Below are 19479 nucleotides of genomic sequence, written 5' to 3' on the forward strand. Positions count from 1 at the left end.
AAGTCAGATCTTGAGTTTAAAAATGGATGAATGAAGTTTAATGTTAGCTTGCAAGAATAGGAATAACGTACTTGTAAAACTCATATCTCCGCTTCATATACTGACCCCCTAACTAGCTCACAGTGATATTTCTATTGTAAAAGTAAAAATCCCGTTGATCCTTAGCTACATGATAATTAAAGCAGATCGAGTGAAAAAATGGATGAATGAAATTTAATCAGGTTAGCAAGAGAAGAAAAACGTCAAACCCATTTCCCCGCATATCTGAACTCCCTTAAAATAGCTCACATTGATAACTCCATTGTAAAAGTAAAAATCTCCATGACAAAGCTGAATGAAGTTATGTCAGCAAGAAACAGGAAAAATGCACCATTGTAAAATCGATATCCCCGCATCTACCAACCCCCTAACTAGCTCATATTATTATTCCTGCACTACAAGTAAAAACACCGTTGATCCCGAGCCCCGAGATAAGGCAGAGAGCACAAAAAAGGGCGTCGAGGCGTGGAGGACATCGGCAGTCTCCAGAAAGGCGCGAGGAACAGCTGAGGAAGAAGAAGGTGGACGAGGCGGATTTTCATGCAGATTTTTTTTTCTATTTTTTTTTAGTTTTGAGACGATGTTGACCTTAAACGTGAAGTAAGGCGTGAAACCTGAGACCTTAATGCCCTTGTGGCCGAGCTGAAGGGCGAAATGAGCGGTGAGTATGGCCGTGAGAGGGGTGAATGGTGTGAGGCCAGGCAGGGACACAGCACAAGGGCCATATTTACGGTTAATTTTATTATTTTTTGCCCTTCAGCCGTTTCCTTTGCTCTGGGAAGTTGCTCGTTTTGATTTTCTTTTCCTGGTTTTCTTTTCTTCTGTCTTGTTTTGTTGTGATATGTTTCTTGTCTTTCTTGTCTTGTCGTTTTCTTCCTCCTTTTCTCCTCTTCTGTCTTGTTTTCTGGAGTTGTTTTCCGTTTCTGCCTTTCCTCGTTTTCTTCACGTTGTCTTGTTTTCTTCCTTTCCTCCTCCTCACTTGTCTTCTTTTCTTGTCTTCCTTTCCTCCTATTCTTCATATTGTCTTGTTTTCTTATTTTCCTCCTCTTCACTTGTCTTCTTTTCTTTCCTCCTATTCTTCACATTTTGTTTTCTTATTTTCCTCTGCTTCACTTGTCTTTTCTTTTCTTCCTTTCCTCCTATTCTCCATATTGTCTTGTTTTTTTTATTTTCCTCTTCACTTTTCTTGTCTTCCTTTCCTCCTTTTCTTCACATTATCTTCTTTTCTTGACTTCCTTTTCTTCACATTGTCTTGTTTTCTTCCTTTCCTCTTCACTTGTCTTGTTTTCTTTTCTTGTATTTTCTTCCTTTCCTGCTTTTCTTCACATTGTCTTGTTTTCTTCCTTTCTTCCTCCACAAGGTCTGTCTTTTGTCTTCCTTCCTCCTTTTCTTCACTTGTCTTGTTTTCTTCCTCTAATCCTTCTATTGTCTTATTTTTTTATTCTTTTCCTTATCTTTTCCTCCTTTTCTTCTTTTGTCTTGTTTTTTTGTGTTCTTTTCCTTTTCTTCCATTCCTCCTTTTCTCCTTCTGTCTTGTTTTCTCTTTCTTTTCTTCTTTTCCACCTTTTCTTCCCTTCTGTCTTCCTTTCCTCCCTTTCTCCTACTCTGTCTTGTTTTCTTGTGATCTTTTTCTTTTCTTCCTCTTTTTCTTCACTTGTCTTGTGTCTTCCCTTTACTCCCAGTGTTCCAATCCTTGTCCTGAATAACATCTTACTTCCCCAATCTCCCCAATACTAATTTACTCTTTCAAGGCTAATGGTTCCTCTTATATCATTTTAACGTTGATTTTTCTGCTGTTCCTCCTTGCCTTCTTCTTCTTTTGACCTGTAACGCTTTGTATCGCTTCTTAGGTCCTCCTCTCGTTCCTCCCTTCTTACTCACACACCTTCCTTTTCAGTGTTACGTAACTTTCTTAACCCAGTAGCAGCGGGGATCATGATTCTTAATGGTCCCTCTAAGCGAGAAAAATGAGAAAAAATCACCCCTCGCACAAACCACTTCATGATATATATCAAAGCATTTGTGATCAGTTTATGTATCATCTATTTTGGGGGGTTAAAATCATGGCACAAATTTGGCCTGTCGCTGCTACACGGTAAAGCCACAAGTTTGGCCCGTCGCTGCTACTGGGTTAACTGAAATAAAGTCACTTATCTTCACTTATTCAACCATTTGTGCCCTTTTTTCCCAGCATTGCGCAAGGAATGCTTGCCAGCTTTGCCATTCTTCTCTCTGTTTCCTTTTTGTCCCCATACAGCCCCAACGCCGTGCAGATCACCCCGTAGTCCTCCTCTAGCCTCCTCGCCCACTTCTCTCATATCTCGAGGCCATTGTCGGCGATGCGTTTCTTAATTTCTCTCACTCCTAATCTGCTCCAGTCAATTTGAAGATGTTCTCTCCTCTTCCATCTGTATCATTTTAACGTTGATTTTTTTCTGCTGTTCCTCCTTGCCATCTCTCAAGGCCATTGTTGGCGATGTGTTTCTTAATTTCTTTCACTCCCATTCTGCTCCGTTCAATTTTCAAGATGTTCTCTCCTCTTCCATCTGTAGGTATAATTTTAACGTTGAATTTTTTTCTGCTGTTCCTGTTTGCCATCACTCGAGGCCATTGTCAGCAATGTGTTTCTTAATTTCTCTCACTCCCATTCTGCTTCGTTCAATTTTCAAGATTTTCTCCTCTTCCATCTTACTATTTATTTTTTTCCCATGTTGATGTTGTTTTGTCCTCAGCTATCACCTTTTTTACCCATCTTTCCTCACTTAACCCTTCAATTATCGTCATGAAGCCCATCTTGCCTTTGATAATTCTCTCCATAAAAATTCTCCATCCCATGTCTCCCCTTAACCCGTCCGCTGTAATTGGCATGGGTTTGGCCTTCACTGGCAGCCTGGAAACATACACTCCCAGGCCTTTCTCTGCCTCTGTGGTGGATAGTGGAATGTTTCCCATGTGGTATTGGTATGCTGGATATCCCCTCCCAAGGTGCAGGACTTTACATTTTTCTTCATTGAATTGTAGCAGCCACTTTTTGTTCCATCCCTGTAGTTTGGTGATGTCTTCTTGTAGGAAATCCGCATCCAAGGGGTTAAGGCCTCCCCAGTTCCCAACTACCTATAATATTTTTAATATTTTCCAAGTGTATAAGTTCTCCTTTTCTACAGTCTGTTATCTCTGAACCGTACATATGGCACCTCTATCCCTTTCCACATACTCCTGCCTACCTCGTATTTGTTAACCGTTCTGCTGCCTGCATTCATGGTCATTCCTGATATTCTCCTGGCTCTTCCTTCATTTATTTTCCTTTGTTTATAGCCTCTCTCAGGTCAGGCTAAGACAGGAGTCTGGCAACAGCATCCCTGAAGTGCCTCTTATACCCCTTTGCTCTTTATTTCCTTTGTTTTCCTTAGTAATGTCCTGATGTCTTCTGTTGTCGCTGTAACATCCACTAGACACGTCAGGCTTAGGTTAGATCTTGTGCCCATGCCTTTTGAAGTCGTTTTTTTTCTGCATCTCCAGGGAATTGCTGTGTGTTGTGGGCATTTGTTTATACAGTCATACCTCGGCTTATGAGTTTAATTCGTTCCAGAATTTTGCTCACAAACCAAAAACCTCGTGAACCAAAATGAACGCACACTGTATTGCTGAAAACACAAAGATCGCACACTAGAGCACAAACATAAGCGGACACGAGTGAGTGTGCGGGTGCTACCTCTGTGAGTGTATGATGCGGACTGAGACCCCATTCCCATTGTTTTCTGCTCTGAGTGCTCATGTCTTGCGGCGAACAAAGGGAACCCACGCTCGTGTCTTCCACTTGTACAAACAGGATGCTCGCACATCGAATCACCGCTCACAAACCAAGGCATTTTTAGTACTTATGGTTTGCTCGTAAATTAAAACACTCGTAAAGTCAGGCACTCGTAAACTGAGGTATTACTGTATATTTTCAGCCCTTGGTCTGTCTCTTCTGGTATAAAAAATAGTGGATGGAGTTAGGAGAGAATAGGTCTGGGCTGGTCATGTATTCTCTGGAGCGTAGGAAGGGTTGGGTTGGTGTGGGAAAAAAGAATGAGAAAAAATACGAGAATATGAGAAGAAAATGGAATATGAGAAAAATATGTGAGAAGAAAAAAGAATATGAGAAATAGAATATGAATGAAATAGAAACATGAGAAAAAATAGAATATGAAAGAAATAGAAATAAAGAAAAAAAGTGTATGAGAAGAAGAAATAAAATATGTAAGAAATAGAAACATGGGAAAATAGAATATGAGAAATAGATTATGTAAGAAATAGAAACATGGGAAAATAGAATATGAGAAATAGATTATGTAAGAAATAGAAACATGGGAAAATAGAATATGATAAATAGATTATGTAAGAAATAGAAACATGGGAAAATAGAATATGTAAGAAATAGAAACATAGGAAAATAGAATATGAGAAATAGATTATGTAAGAAATAGAAACATGGGAAAATAGAATATGAGAAATAGAATATGTAAGAAATAGAAACATGGGAAAATAGAATATGAGAAATAGAATATGTAAGAAATAGAAACATGGGAAAATAGAATATGAGAAATAGATTATGTAAGAAATAAAAATACAAAAAAAAAGATATAAGAAGAAAAAAGAATATGAAAAATAGAACATGTAAGAAATAAAAATATGAGAAAAAAAGATATAAAAAGAATAAAGAAAATGAGAAAAAAAGAATATGAGAAAAAAGACTGGTGGATGGAGTTAGGGAAGGATGGATCTGGGCTGGTCATGTGTTCTGTGGAGGACATGAAGGCTTTTGATGCATTGGTCTGCTTTGGGTTACTATTTTCCTTCTCTTTACCTTCTTTTTACCCTGAGCTTATGTAATGCAGGGAAACAGAGAAACCAATAACACTAATAAATGAAGGTTGAGTTGTGAATCTTGTGGCCGCAATCCCGAATCTTATGCCGCAATCCCGGAAGCAGACATACAGACAGACAGACGTGATTGCCCTTGGCCACCTGCTCCCGTCCGTCTGTCTGTATGTCTGCTTCTGGGCTTGCGACCATAAGATTCGCAATTCACACTTCATTTATTAGTGTTTCTCTGTTTCCCTGCATTACACTTAACCTGTATGTACATCTAGGAAAGTATTTAAGTCATAAGCAAGGTTTAGTTTAACTTTCATAACAAAACAACGCACTTTGACCCATAATCTTTCTTATCTGTAACTTGGTATGTCGGTAATGCCAATTGCTTTCTGTTTACCCAGAAGCGTTGAACATTTATCTTGATCTTCAGATTACATAAATGTTCCCAGTTATCAGCCAGAGTGTGTACTGTTACCAGGGATGCTGATAGGAACCGCTTTCATCACCACACTGCATCCCGAGAATGATTTAGAAGTTTTCAGTTTCTTTAGTAATTCATAACCATCACGTTCCAATGCACCCCTAGACACTGGAGTATTTAACCCGGTAGCAGCGAGGGGCCAAATTTGTGGCTTTACTGTGTACCAGCGACAGGCCAAATTTTTGCCATGATATAAACCCCCCAAAATAGATGATGCATAAACTGATCACAAATGCATCGATTTATATATATTATGAAATGGTTTGTGTGAGTGATGATTTTTTCTCATTTTTCTCGCTTAGAGGGGCCTTTAAGAAACATGATCCCAGCAGCTACTGGGTTAAGGGGGTTGGAGAGACACGTTACAAGACTTATTGATCTACTCGAGTCATGTTATTCATCTTCATTTCATTCTTCTTCTTCTTCGTATTTTCACTTTCTCTTGTCTTTCTCCTTCTAATTTTTCCTCTCATTAACTTTTCTTCTCTTTCTTTCTTTTTCTTCCTCTTTTTCTACCGGGTCAAACAGGAAATGGGGTTCAACAAAGGGATGTGGATGATAAACTTGTATAAAGAGGTTCAAGTGAGGAAAAGAAATGCATTGTTTTCTGGATTTAGTAGTAGGTTTGTGGGACTTGCTTTCCAGCTATGGTGAGAACAAGCATATTACAAAAAGCTCTAATACAAAGACGAGTTTCTTTGTTATATTTATATTTATCAAGTGTAAAAGAACTGCCTTGCTGAAGTTGATTCCCTAGCAACTTCTTGTCTCTTTAGATTCCCATATCAGGTGGAAAAAAATCATAGGGAGGCAAACAATGGCTTTACACATGCACTGCAGAATCTGAGGGCAAAGAGCAGGGCTGTGGAGCTGGAGTCGGAGTTGCCAGCGCCTAGGCTGAACTGATGATACAAGTGGCACAAACCTTTCTGAATTGACGATAGCAGTGTGGTGACCCTTTCCAGGCACCATGGATGAGGCAGCGATCCCGCCCCGGCCGGCCATCGTCAAGGAGGGCTGGCTCAACAAGCGAGGGGAGCACATCAAGAACTGGCGACAGCGCTACTTCTTCCTGCAGGAGGACGGCACACTCCTGGGGTTCAAAACCAAGCCTGAGCACGGCCTGGAGGACCCACTCAACAATTTCACAGTCAAGGTAGAGCTCAGCTTTACTTCACCTTTTCTGTATTACCTTTTATTTCCCCATCAAGGGAGGCAGTTCAAGGGCAAAATACAAAAACAGCAACAAAAAAGTCCACTACAATATTTCCCCCCTTGAGCTGCTTCCTTTCCTGTAGCAAAAAAAAAAAAAAGAAAAAAAAATTGCTGTGCTGACAAAAGAAAAGAGAACAAGGGGATGGAATAGCGGTCAGTTTTGTGTGTAGAGGTATCAGGCATTTCTTTATTCAACAAAAGATAACTTGCAAACTGATGGAAAGTACAAATTAATCTACCAAAATGTGTTGTAATAAACTAATTTTCATGTGATTTTACTGGACCCTAAATGAATTGCCTTGAGTTCAAATAAGCAGTTCATAGTCTGGTGTTGTTTGTTTCCACACATAGAATGTTGACAGCAGGATGTACTGTATTTGTCAGCCCTGTCTTGTTTTTACTGATGACCACTTTCCGCCTCAGCGATGTCAGATCCTGAAGACAGAGCGGCCGCGGCCGAACACGTTCATCATCCGCGGCCTTCACTGGACCACTGTCATCGAGAGAACATTCAATGCCCAGTCAGCAAGTGATAGGTTGGTGGGACAGTGATTTTTTCAACTATATATGCAATCTCTCAATAGTCTAGAGGATTCATATGTACATTTTGCAGCACTTGCAGATGTTTCTCAACTCAGGTTGGAGTTACGTTCCGAGAAGCCCATCGTAGGTTGAAATGATTGAATTCACACCTACAAACATCATTGCCTAACACATCCAACCTTACACATGCTGAGAACACTTAATGCAGCCCAAAGATGGACAAAGTCATTTAACACAAGGCTCATTGCACCTTAATGAAGGCAAAAAATCACAAAGCAAGGCATCGTAAGTCAAGGAGCATCTGCATGTATTTACATTATGAAAACTGATAGGAGAGGATGGACAGGGGTGGAACCAGGAAGTGAGAATATGAGCTTAATTTAGAAGGCATAGAGGGAGATGTAATTTGAAGAGGATGAAATGTATATGTGATATATAGGCATGAATGTTTTGAACCCTTGTTATCATACAGTTGTTACATAATGATTACTTTTAGGTGCACCCTACCACCTGGGTTGCTCTACATCCTTCTCTCCTCACTGCAGGGAAGCATGGATGGAGGCCATCAAGCAGGTGTCCGAGAGAATATCGGACAACACGTCGGGCCGCTGTGTGGAGATCCAGGAGGCTGACTCCGTGGAGCAGATCCAACTGAAGTACTCCAGCGATGACGACGACACCTCACAGGGCTCTCGGGGCACCAAGAAGAAGAGGAAAATCGTAATGTTTGGCCGCTTGCGTTCAGAGGAATAGAATTTAGTCAGGCTCAGCTTCTTCCCTGAAACTTTCTCTCCATCCTTGAAGTGTGGAACATTTAGTCTCCAGCTGTATTATCCTGCATTGTTTCCTGCCTTGTTTTGTAAAGGGTATAGTGACTCGGCCTGGATAGCTTCAGAAAAGTCCTCCTTAAACTGTTCTTAACTCTGAAATAATCTTGATAGTTTTGTCCCAGATGAGCCAGACAGTGCTTAGTGACTTTATAGCAAACTCACTTGACAGAACGTCCCCACTCTAACTAACGGTGAATTTCTGTTTTCAGACACTGGACAACTTTGAGTTCCTTAAAGTGTTAGGGAAAGGAACCTTCGGCAAAGTTATCCTCTGCCGTGAAAAGGTAACCCTTCTTACCGGAATGTTGTTTGTCCTGACATGTATGATGAACAGTGTCATGTCCTTCTTTTGGTAATTAATGATTATGTGGATGTTAAAAGTACATGTAGTGATATTGCAAAAAAAATTAAATGGCATTGGATTTTGTCTGGCAACTATTTTGGCGGAAGTGATTGTTTGACCTTTATGTTCTTCTTGTTCTTGTTCTGCTTTTCCTTCTTCTTTTACTTCTTTTTCTTTTTCATCTTCTACTTCTTTTTCTTCATCTACTTTTTCTTTTTCTTCTACTTCTTTTTCTTCTTCATCTTCTACTTCTTTTTCTTCATCTTCTTCTTCTACTTTTTCTATTTCTTCTACTTTTTCTTTTTCTTCTTCATCTACTTCTTTTTCTACTTCTTCTTCTTCTTCTTCTACTTCCACTTCTTTTTTTTCTTCTTCTTTTAATTTTTTCTTTTGTTCGTTGCCTCCTCAGAGCAGCAACCATTTCTACGCCATCAAGATCCTGCGCAAAGACGTGATCATCAAGCGGGACGAGGTGGCTCACACACTCACGGAAAACCGGGTCCTGCAAGTAGTCGATCACCCTTTCCTTACTGTGAGTAGTGCATGGGTGGGAGGCCTGGCATAGGGGGGCAGTGAAGGGAGGGGACTGTCCAGCATTCCCAGATTATCATATTCATCACCACATTCTGTTTATCGTTTTTAAGCCTCAGACTCTCGTACCTTCACAAATAACGATAGAAAGTTAATGTTCGCGTTAAAACTGTTATCAATTGAGGTTAGTTTGTTTATTTTTGCTATAGTTATCGGTCAGAAACTATGAAAATGCAGTGTGTGATGAGTACGATGATATGACAATGCTGGGACTGTCCCGCAATGTAGCACCAGTGAGTAAGAGGGAAGGGGGTCGTCATGGGAGAGCACCAGTGAAACGAGTTAACCCTTCGACGGCGGTGGAACTCTATATAGACGGTCCAAAATTCAGTCAGTTTAGTATGGCAGATATATAACAGCACTTCCAGATCGCGGTAGAATCTATATATGGACGATAGTTAAAACATCTCTTGTGCGGCGTAACTACATTTATGCTACGGTCCTAAGGTTGGCAGTGACTATATAGATTCACTTTTGGGGGAAGCTAGTCTTCAAATACTGCCACTGTCTAAGAGCTAAGAGAGTGGATGAGTATTAAAAAAGAAAGATGTACAAATGTGAATGGTTACTTTTCCTTCCCTTTAATGGAACACCACTAACATGGCACTAATTATTTATACAGTGTTTAGTTCATTATTTTAGCTTCATGATGTTGTTGCAGTACCTCAAGTATTCCTTCCAAACCAACGACCGTCTCTGCTTCGTCATGGAGTACGTCAACGGCGGGGAGCTGTTCTTCCACCTCAACCAGGAGCGGATCTTCCCGGAGGAGCGCGCCAAGTTCTATGGGGCGGAGATCTGCCTTGCACTGGGGTACTTGCATGAGAGGAATATCATCTACCGGGACTTGAAGGTACATGCATCTGGCCTTGTTTTTCCTCCTGTCAGCATCAAAAGGTGCGTTCGTTTGTATTATTTATTGTTATTGCAAGAGATGAATCAGGTAGAGAGGACATAAGGAGACCACTAAAGGCAGCTCCTGAAGATGTGTTGCTCACCAAATTCCCTCCATGTCCATAAATGCATCCAGTCTCCATTTAAAGGTTTCAGTCATGTTTGCCTCAACTATACACCTACTCAGTTTGTTCTGCTTATCCACCACTCTGTTTGTGAACCATTTTTTTATTTTATTTTTTCCAGAATTTAAATTTGTCCAACTTATACCTGTTACTGCATGTCCTCATATAGTTTTTAATATAAGCACAGGGACACTATAGGCTACCTGTTCAGCATCCCCCAAACACCTGAGATGCTGAGAAAGAGAAAATGAACATGCAAGAGAAGTAGAAAGAGAACGAGATACTATAGAAAATAATCGAAAGAAAGCAAAGACAACATTAGAAGTATTTAAGTGGACGAGTGAGACAAAGTTTGATTTCTTCCATTTTACTCTTTACCCATTATCTCTTTTTCCCTACATCTTCTTGTCAACAGGCCAGATAGAAACTAAACTTATACACATTTTACTCACACTCATTCATTAACCTTTTTTTCCTATGTCTTCTTGCAGCTCGAAAACCTATTACTGGATGCCGACGGTCACATAAAGATCGCCGACTTTGGGCTGTGCAAGGAAGACATCTCGTACGGCTCCACCACCAGGACGTTCTGCGGCACACCAGAATACTTGGCCCCAGAGGTAGGAGAGAGAGAGAGAGTGGCATTGTTTGTACACGACGGACGTATTGCAGTTACCTGAGTGGCCAGCGTCGCCTCTGCTGCATCTGCTTCTTACCTTCTGGGAATGTTTTGTTCGATAGTGATTGCTGTTTCTAGTTAACCCGTCCGCTGCGATTGGAACGGATTTGGCTTTCACTGGTAGCCTGGTAACATATACTCCCAGGTCTTTCTCTGCCTCTGTGGTGGATAGTGGAGTGTTCCCCATGTTCCCCTCCCAAGGTGCAGGACTTTACATTTTTCTTCATTGAAGCGTCCACTTTTTGTTCCATTCCTGTAGCTTAGTGATGTAGGAAATTGTAGGAAATCTGCAGTCAAGGGGTTAAGTCAACTCCATTTTATGATTGTTTATATTTATTTCTTAGTATCTGCATGCTGGTAATAATTTTAAATACGTGAAGAGTAAGACATTGGCCTTTATAAATTGTTCCTCCCTTTAACCCTTTCCTTGCGTGCAGTCTGGACGCGACTATCCCCTCAGGCGCAGTCGGGGAGCCCAATGGGGGGGTTCTTTTAACCTCTGTATCTCAAAAACAATTCATCACAGCTAAAAACCCAAAACACCACTGAAAAGAGGAGGTCTAGATCTATAGGAGTTGGTTATGTTAGCCTCTTGCGAACGTACATGCACGTTCAGGGAGTGATCCGTTAACATTTACTACGTCGGTGCGTGCGGGATGATCAGCCGTATTGAGGTAACTGTGGACATCTCTTTTTCAGACTCTGGCAAGGGAGTATTGCCAACTGCAATATTTACAACTATTTGGTCAAAGAATCAGTCAGGTGATAGGTGAAGCTATGCAAAAATGCCGCTATATTGAGCAAGAACATCCACCAGTTACTCGTCCGTAGATTTGTCGCGCTGGGCTGATATGATTTTCCAACAAATTTAGTGAAGAGCCAACTCAATTGGCAATCCTGTGTTGTGAGAATTAGTGTTGGAACACTCTCATATGCGGGAGATTTGAGTACGGTTGGAGTTTGCAGCGAGCGTTTAGCACCAGCAAATACGCCTAACGCCCGCTGCAAGCGTTTAGCAATGAAAGGGTTAAACAAGTCCCCCCCCTCCTCACCATTTACATATTCGAAGGGTAAAACATTGGCCAGAGAAGTCGTTTAGTCCACCCAAGAATTATGAGGAGTGATTGCAATAAGAGAAAAGAAAAAATGATGTAATGAGATCTATAGATTTTTCCTCCCTTTTAACAAGTCCCCCCCGCCATGCCTTGCCGTCAGGTGCTAGAAGAAAACGACTACGGGCGAGGTGTTGACTGGTGGGGCTACGGAGTCTGCCTGTACGAGATGATGGTCGGGCGCCTCCCCTTCTACGACAAGGACCACGACAAGTTGTTCCAGCTCATCGTGTGTGAGGACGTAAGCACTCGTTTTATTTTTTATCATTATTATTATTATTACTATTTTTTTTTTTTTTTTACAGCAAAAAAAAAAAAAAAAAAAAAAAAAAAACTTGCTAGACGATGCCCCAACAAAAGACAAAAAGGAACATGAGGCCAAAAGAGAGGTCAATTCAATTCAGGGTGGAAAGGTCTTTTTGCATCTTTTCGCATTTTCTTGCCTTGCCTTGCCTTGCCATTTTCTTGCCTTGGGGGAGTAGGTTTCTAGTTTAGGGGGTTGGGTCACTAGTTTGTGGGGTAGGTCACTAATTTTCAGGGTAGATGACTAATTTGGCAGAGTAGGTTACAAATTCGGGGGTTAGGTTACAAGTTTGGGGGGAGGTTACTACTATTACTACTCCTCTCCCTCTCCATTTCTTTCTGCCTCTTGAACTGTTTAACTCCCTCTCTCCCTCTCATGAGCCCCTTACCATCCCTCCCTCAGGTCCGCTTCCCCAAGACCATCTCCCAGGAGGCACGCGACCTCCTCAAGGGCCTGCTACATAAGGACCCCAACAAGCGGCTGGGAGGGGGGCCGGGCGACGTCAAGGAGGTCCAGAGTCACCCCTTCTATATCACCATTAACTGGAAGCTCCTGGAAGAGAAGAAGGTGAGAGGGTTTGCTTGGTGTTCTCAGATGCTTCCGTCCTTCACAGCGACTATTCTTGAAGGTCGAGAAGGAGATCTAGGTCTTTCTTGGGTTTTTGACGTTCAGATTTGAAGAAGAAGGTGAGAGAGTTGGGTTGTTGGTTGCTTGTTCTCGCTCACATGACTATTCTAAAAGATCTGTCGGGTTCTCATGATTTTTTTTTTCGTGTTTCTGTCTTCTCTTGGCCAATTTTCATGATTCTTTGCTGCCCCTCTCGTTAATTTTGTACTTACTTCACTCTGTTTCAGTCAGTCTTCATATTCTTGTTAATTTTGTACTTCTTTTGTAATATTTCAGTCAGTTGTTATTTGCTGTATGGTTTTAATTCTCTGGTGATGGTTTTTTTAATGATTTTAGGCTATTTATCTTCTTCCATCAGCCAGTTTTTTTTATTCTTCACTCGTATTGGTCTCTTCCTTGATTTCATACTTCTTTCGTAATATTTCAGTAAGTTCTTTATTGCTGTACGATCTTAATTCTCTGGTGATGGTTTCTTTGCTGATTTTAGGCTGTTCATCTTCCAGCAGGTCAGTGTTCCATAATTCTTTGTCAGACTCTTACATCAATGGCTATTTTCTTTTCATTTTCCGCCATTTCTCACAATCGCTTGGTGCAGGATATAAATTCTTAGATAGTCTTCACTTTGGGTGGATATTGTAAAGTTATCAGCATTCGTGGTTGTGTAATGAACCCTTCTGCTGCGATTGGCACGGATTTCGCATTCACTGGTAGCCTGGTAACATACACTCCCAGGTCTTTCTCTGCCTCTGTGGTGGATAGTGGAGTGTTTCCCATGTGGTATTGGTATGCTGGATTTCCCCTCCCAAGGTGCATGACTACATTTTTCCTCATTGAATTGTAGCAGCCACTTTTTGATCCATTCCTGCAGCTTGGTGATGTCTTCTTGTAGGAAATCCACAGTCAAGGGGTTAAAGATGGCAGGCGTTACTGAGTGAGCTTCGTCTTTTCAGCTCACCCCGCCTTTCAAACCCCAAGTGACAAGTGAGACGGACACTCGCTACTTTGACCGAGAGTTTACTGGAGAGTCTGTGCAGCTCACGCCACCTGACCAAGTGGAGCCCCTCGGACCTATTGCTGAGGAGTCTGAAGCGGTAAGGATAGATTGTAGAGTTCCGTCGACACAGTTGAACGCATGAGAAAAGGATGAGCCCCTGAGGCCATGCACAGCTATAATGCGTGCTCCCAACTTTGTCATTTACCTCCGTGCAGTTTTGGTGTTGATAATGTCTTGGTTCCTCTGCTGCACAATATATAATCTTTTTTCTTTACAGGCTTCAATCAAAATCCCACTCATAACTTCCTTAATGCAGTCCTTCAACCATACAGAACCTTCCATTTGGACTCACAAGTTTACTGATCATCATTTTTATTTCAGGCTGCTTTCAATCAGTTTTCATATCAAGATAACTCAACTCTAGGCAGCTCCCTCGCCTCAAGCCTCAACTCCCTGGGCATGGCCGAAGAGGGCTGAGTCCTGGCCTGGCTAGGGATCAGATTAAAGTAAGGAACAAAAGTAACTCAATGTGACTTTCATCATCTGCTGTGAGACGAGACAAGTCCTGTGAAGTGTGTGCCATTTCCAACCTTGGTGAAGCTTCTCTGCCCCCTGTCACACTGCAAGCAGGGCAGGGGGGAGCACCCCCAAGCTGCATGCTATGTGTCCAGCACCTCAGCTCCGGCTGGGTGCTGCAAGACTATATAAGGTGTGGGAGCCAGCTTCCTTATTGCAAGGATGAATTAGGCCAATGGCTTCTTGACACAGTGTAAATTTATACATTCGTACTTCATTAGTGCCGAATAGCTTTTGTTAGGGTGGAGAATCAGGTGTTGGCATTGAATTTGTTGTTCGTTATCTGTGCACTTCCTGCATAGATAAATCTTACATAATCCAAGTTCTAAATTTGTGTTCCTTAAAATGATATAAAGCTTTTTATGAATGTTACAGTGTCAGCTGTTATTATTCCCTATAGAATAGTTCTCTTATGGATGCTTCAGATGGATGGAAAATGGTTGAGAGTTGTCACAGGCAGATTGGAAGCATTTTTAATAATTTCCTATTAATCTGGCTAGTAAGTGGACGAAAATCACGAATGAGTGAATTAGTATTATTGTAGGTACGGTACAGGGACAATGTAATACGTTATTGGGTTGTATCTGTGCTCAATAAACCCCCTGTATTTTATACTATTGATATATGTTTGATACATGATCTTACCAAGCACAATCTGTACACTCATACCATCTGCATTATTTGCTCATTGGCTGCAGCGGAAGGCTCTCCAGGTAGCTGTGTGGGCTGGAGGGCCGGCTGCTGCACTTCAGCTCCAGCTTGATTTAGATGTTTTGCATGGCTTCAGGTTACTTACCACCTTTACTTTCAGATTATTCATGTTTTACATTAGTCATTCAGTCAGTCAATATATATATATATATATATATATATATATATATATATATATATATATATATATATATATATATATATATATATATATATATATATGTACATATACATATATATATGCAGTTACATGTATATATGGGAGTACACCGCCATAAAAGTTGTGCAGATTTGATCATGGTCTTTACTGCTTCAAAATGGATCAACTCATGGATGAAATCAAACAATCACATCAAAGTTTTGGGACTTAACATTACACAGCCAACACTTCCTGGCCCAGCGGTGCAGCGTGTGTGTTGTCCACCCAGCAGCGGTGTGGGATGCGCCAAACACCAAACACCAGCTGACCACGGGAGCCAGCATGAGTATCTCGGCCAGACTTTGCCTTCTTAAAAACTCAGTTTGGGATGCTGAGTGCTGTGTGTGTGTGTGTGTGTGTCTGGTGTCATAGTGACCTTGTTAATGGCTACAACGACTGATAATGCTTCCAACGCAGCAAGCGAGGCTTCCGCCTCCACCCAGGGGCAGCGCGTGCTTGTGCCTCCCTCACAGTTGCTCATCATCACTCATGGTTTTCCTCAAACCTTGCATAAATTGATGTCCCTTTTATATGTACAAATCAGTACTTATAATTTTTATAACAATTGCTATAATCAAAGTAAATTTTCAAATTGTCATTTGCTGACGGAGATTGTTAAAGATTATAACTATGATGATGCACACACCGAGACGGCGAACATCACCAAAGGGTGAAGTGAGCAGCTGCATCACGGGTGTGGTGTTCACTGCACAAGTCTGTTGAAAGCATCCAACAACATGGCAAACATAATCGCTTCACTGGGGGAGGACTCCCTGGCATATATATATATATATATATATATATATATATATATATATATATATATATATATATATATATATATATATATATATACACACACACACACACACACACACACACACACACACATACACAGGTGAATAGGAAAACACATGTAAACATTTATTTCTTTGAACATTTTTCATGAAAATGTTTATTATGTCAACAGCTGAAATTGATTTACAAAAGTTATATTAAATTTTCAAGATATGCCAAGATGTGTGAGTCTAGTAACCGAGGTCAAGCTTGTGTGTTTTGTTTCCTGCTCCCTGCGCTGAATGGTGGTCATTGTCTTGGTCGGCTCCTGTGTTCCCTCCCGCATCACTATTGCCGCTGCGGAGTACTGTACTGCCATCCTGCAGCGTTTCTCATCAGTTATGTGGTATTGATGTCCACTAGAATAGTTGTTTAAAAATGTAAATATTGTAATTTCTTAGACACAATCTTTTTTCAAGTGTTCACCTCTAGGAGAAACTAAACAGGTGGAAAAATTTCTTATTGCACAATGAATTACTTATAAAGTATCTTACGAAAGCTTTTGTAGCCGTACCCTCGTGCATTGGGAGCCTAGGTCTGCCCGTGCCCGGAGCCCCTAGGGAGCATATACTCTGTGGACTATGTTGTGATTTGTTGGGCATTTATTTACTGTACAGGTGTAAATTATGTAGACTCTTGTGTCCTAAATTTTATTGAATATGATGACAATGTAATGACTAAGTCTGAATGTGCCACAAAATGGCCAATGCTCCGGTTTCTATAGGACTAGAAAATTACCTGGTGAATGTTATTTTATGTGACCTCCCATCTGGCCTCAGTGTTGCCATCTACAGTTATCAGATGCATAAATTGGCTCAAGTATACATATATGTCTTATATGGTGAGGAAAATTATGTCCTTTTCTGTGCATAGTGAACCAAATGTATTGGTCAAAATTTTTTTTTTTCATATACTAATTTCATAATGACATGTTTAGTTCTCTGAACTTTAAATCTGTAGACTGTATTATCTATCTTCTTATTTCCTTCAGTGACTGTCTTGCCCTCTTTGGTACCTGTCATGGCTGCTATTCCTGGTGGGAGGCAGGTAACGTTGGGGGCTCCTGGCAGGGGCTTGTACGCAGCATCCTGGCCTGCGAGGAAGACGCCAGCTGCCTTGAGTGTGGGGTTAGAGGCTTGAATGTGTGTGTGTGTGTGTGTGTGTGTGTGTGTGTGTGTGTGTGTGTGTGTGTGCTCTCCATAAAGTACTTAGAACCTTATCCATTATGAAAGTTTTGTGAGGCCACACAGGCTGACTACTACTCCCCACACTGGCCCCATGCCTTGCCCCCACCAACCCCCCCAACACCTGTGCTTCCTGCAGGATATTTTAGACAGAGTGGCCATAACAGAGACTCCTGCCTATCTATGCCTGTCATGCTAACCACCCTTACGTAATATGCTTTTTCACTCCTCCGAACCCTCCCACTTGATACATGAGCCTTGTTTTCCTTGACATACACCTCTGCTACATCATTCCATTTCATTGGTGGTCTTCCTATACAAATGTTTCCTAATCTGAACTTAAACATACTTTTTTTTTCTTATTAGATCGTTTCTTCTCCCTTTCTGTAAACGTCTGCAGCCTCTCAGACGTGTTGTGCCCCACCCTCCCAACCATTCCACAAGCCTCCCCAGAAATGTGAATTGGCACCCATTTCCAAACCACCTTCTTATTCTGCATGAACTTCCTGCTTTGTGAGATTAATTTCAGTGACAATTGGCAGGCCTTTTTTCCTTTCTTTTTCTTTTCCAGTTTTCTTTTTTACACCTATACACTTTTTTATCTTTCAGAGCCCTAAGTCTGACTCAGTTTATGTAAATAAAAACAATAAAAATCTCATTTCAATAACTCATTAATTCTCCGTATTTGCTGTGGTTGGTATTCTCAGACCCTTCCGCCTCACATCAATCATTTGCAAAGGCTGAACAGGAGATTGATCGGGTTCTAATGAGTTTTTTTTAGGCTCATGGTATAGAAGGGTCAAACTGCCACCAGGGTCCATAAAGCTACCCCTGGAAATGCCCACCCACAACATCAAAAGCCTTGTCAAATATATGTGCTGGGGCGCTGAAATGTTGAAGAATATAACCCATCTGCCCGTCCAGCTCCATAAGTTAAGCGAGATTGGTTGTACACGCCATATTTGATAACGTGCAGGCATGGGCTTGGCCACCAGAGGGCAGCACCAGACTTATTTTCGTTATTATCTTACTAAGCACTGTATTTTCCAGTTTCTGACCAATATTACTTGCAAAAACCCTCATTAATTAACCGTTTTAACAATGACTTAACTGAATATCGCTATTTGTGTGGGTACGACAGTTTTGGGCCTGAAATGTGAGAGTAGAGAGAAGAAAAAAGATGCCATAAGAAAAAGGAGAAGAGAGGAAAAAGAGGAAGAGAGGGAGCCGATAAAGGAGGAAATATTTGGAAGAAGGAAAAAGAAATGCAAGAAAAGACGGAAAATGTGAAGAGAAGCGGAGTACGATAATATGATAACGCTGCCCCCCCCTGACCCCCCCAACCCCTCCTCCCTCAGTTCAAAAGTCAACATGTCTGGTAGTGAACGTGATAGTGGCCGCTCGCTAGTGTTCACAAGGATGTCAAAAGGTAGGTGAAAACAGGCCCGGGTCATGAAAATAATGGGTACTGGCTAATGATGGCGCTGGTTGCCTCTCCCTATAGCTTCTTCCCGTTTACCGTTCACCGTTGATGAGGTTTCAGGCCCCGCTCGATACACTTATTCAAAACGTCGTAGTGCGTGAGTGAGTCTTGATTACTTTCATGAATAGCCTACTGATGTCCTTTTGATAAACTTGGCATCATCATATAGTCACTTGCCATGGGTTAATAACCGGTCCAGGCTCATAATTTTGGCAGATTTCTGGTGGTGTGTGTGTGTGTGTGTGTGTGTGTGTGTTGGGGGGGGGAAGGGGGAGGCTAGAGGGTCTCATAGGTTCATGGGGGTCGGGGGTGGAGGGATGGCAAGAGAAGCGATCATGCGAAATTTTTGTATTTTTTTTAAATAAGCACTTTTAGGGGCATTTTGAGGTCGATATAGAAAAAAATGGTGTGTGTGTGGGTGGGGGGGGGAGGGCCTATAAGCCTCTTTGGTCCCCCGAAAATACGGTCCTCTATTTCATTAGTTAGTCTGCATAGCCTGAAAATACTTAACATTGAGCTATAAGAACTCACGTATGCGTTGTACGAACATGCAATACTGGTGAAGAAGGAGCTAGAGGTCAACATCCTGATAACGAATGTAAATATATATAAAAAAAACATCTTTGGAAGTGAAGATTCCAATCATTTAGGGGGTAGTCTTTGGTTCTGGCATCACTGGCGCAGAAGTCAGTGAATTTCGCTTCTCACATTATCTACTTTTAAAGGTCAAAGAGGGGGTCAATCAGGTTCTAATGAGTGTTTCTACAGGTTCACGGTACAGAGGAAGGGTCACACTATCACCAGGGTCATAAAACTACTCCTGGAAATGCCCACAACTCCTACGAAAGCCTT

At 41.4% G+C, this 19479-nt stretch overlaps 1 protein-coding gene across 1 annotated transcript; it reads left to right on the top strand.

The window, feature by feature from the left end:
- Nucleotides 1-514: 514 nt before the first annotated feature.
- On the top strand, nucleotides 515-17158 carry LOC127002769 (RAC-beta serine/threonine-protein kinase-like). The gene is made up of 12 exons (XM_050868894.1): nucleotides 515-700; nucleotides 6346-6536; nucleotides 7019-7131; nucleotides 7684-7858; nucleotides 8178-8252; nucleotides 8721-8843; nucleotides 9564-9755; nucleotides 10413-10541; nucleotides 11816-11953; nucleotides 12419-12583; nucleotides 13594-13734; nucleotides 14019-17158. Exons 1-12 carry the CDS (start codon nucleotides 694-696, stop codon nucleotides 14112-14114), a joined length of 1545 nt encoding a protein of 514 aa, XP_050724851.1. The 5' UTR covers nucleotides 515-693; the 3' UTR covers nucleotides 14115-17158.
- Nucleotides 17159-19479: the final 2321 nt, after the last annotated feature.

Source organism: Eriocheir sinensis, chromosome 24 (assembly GCF_024679095.1).
Source record: "Eriocheir sinensis breed Jianghai 21 chromosome 24, ASM2467909v1, whole genome shotgun sequence".
Lineage (NCBI taxonomy): Eukaryota > Metazoa > Arthropoda > Malacostraca > Decapoda > Varunidae > Eriocheir > Eriocheir sinensis.

Coding starts and splice junctions, on each gene's coding strand:
- LOC127002769 (XM_050868894.1), top strand. Junction 7,859..8,177: donor CCAAGAAGAAGAGGAAAATC/GTAATGTTTGGC, acceptor TTCTGTTTTCAG/ACACTGGACAACTTTGAGTT. Junction 8,844..9,563: donor TCGATCACCCTTTCCTTACT/GTGAGTAGTGCA, acceptor ATGTTGTTGCAG/TACCTCAAGTATTCCTTCCA.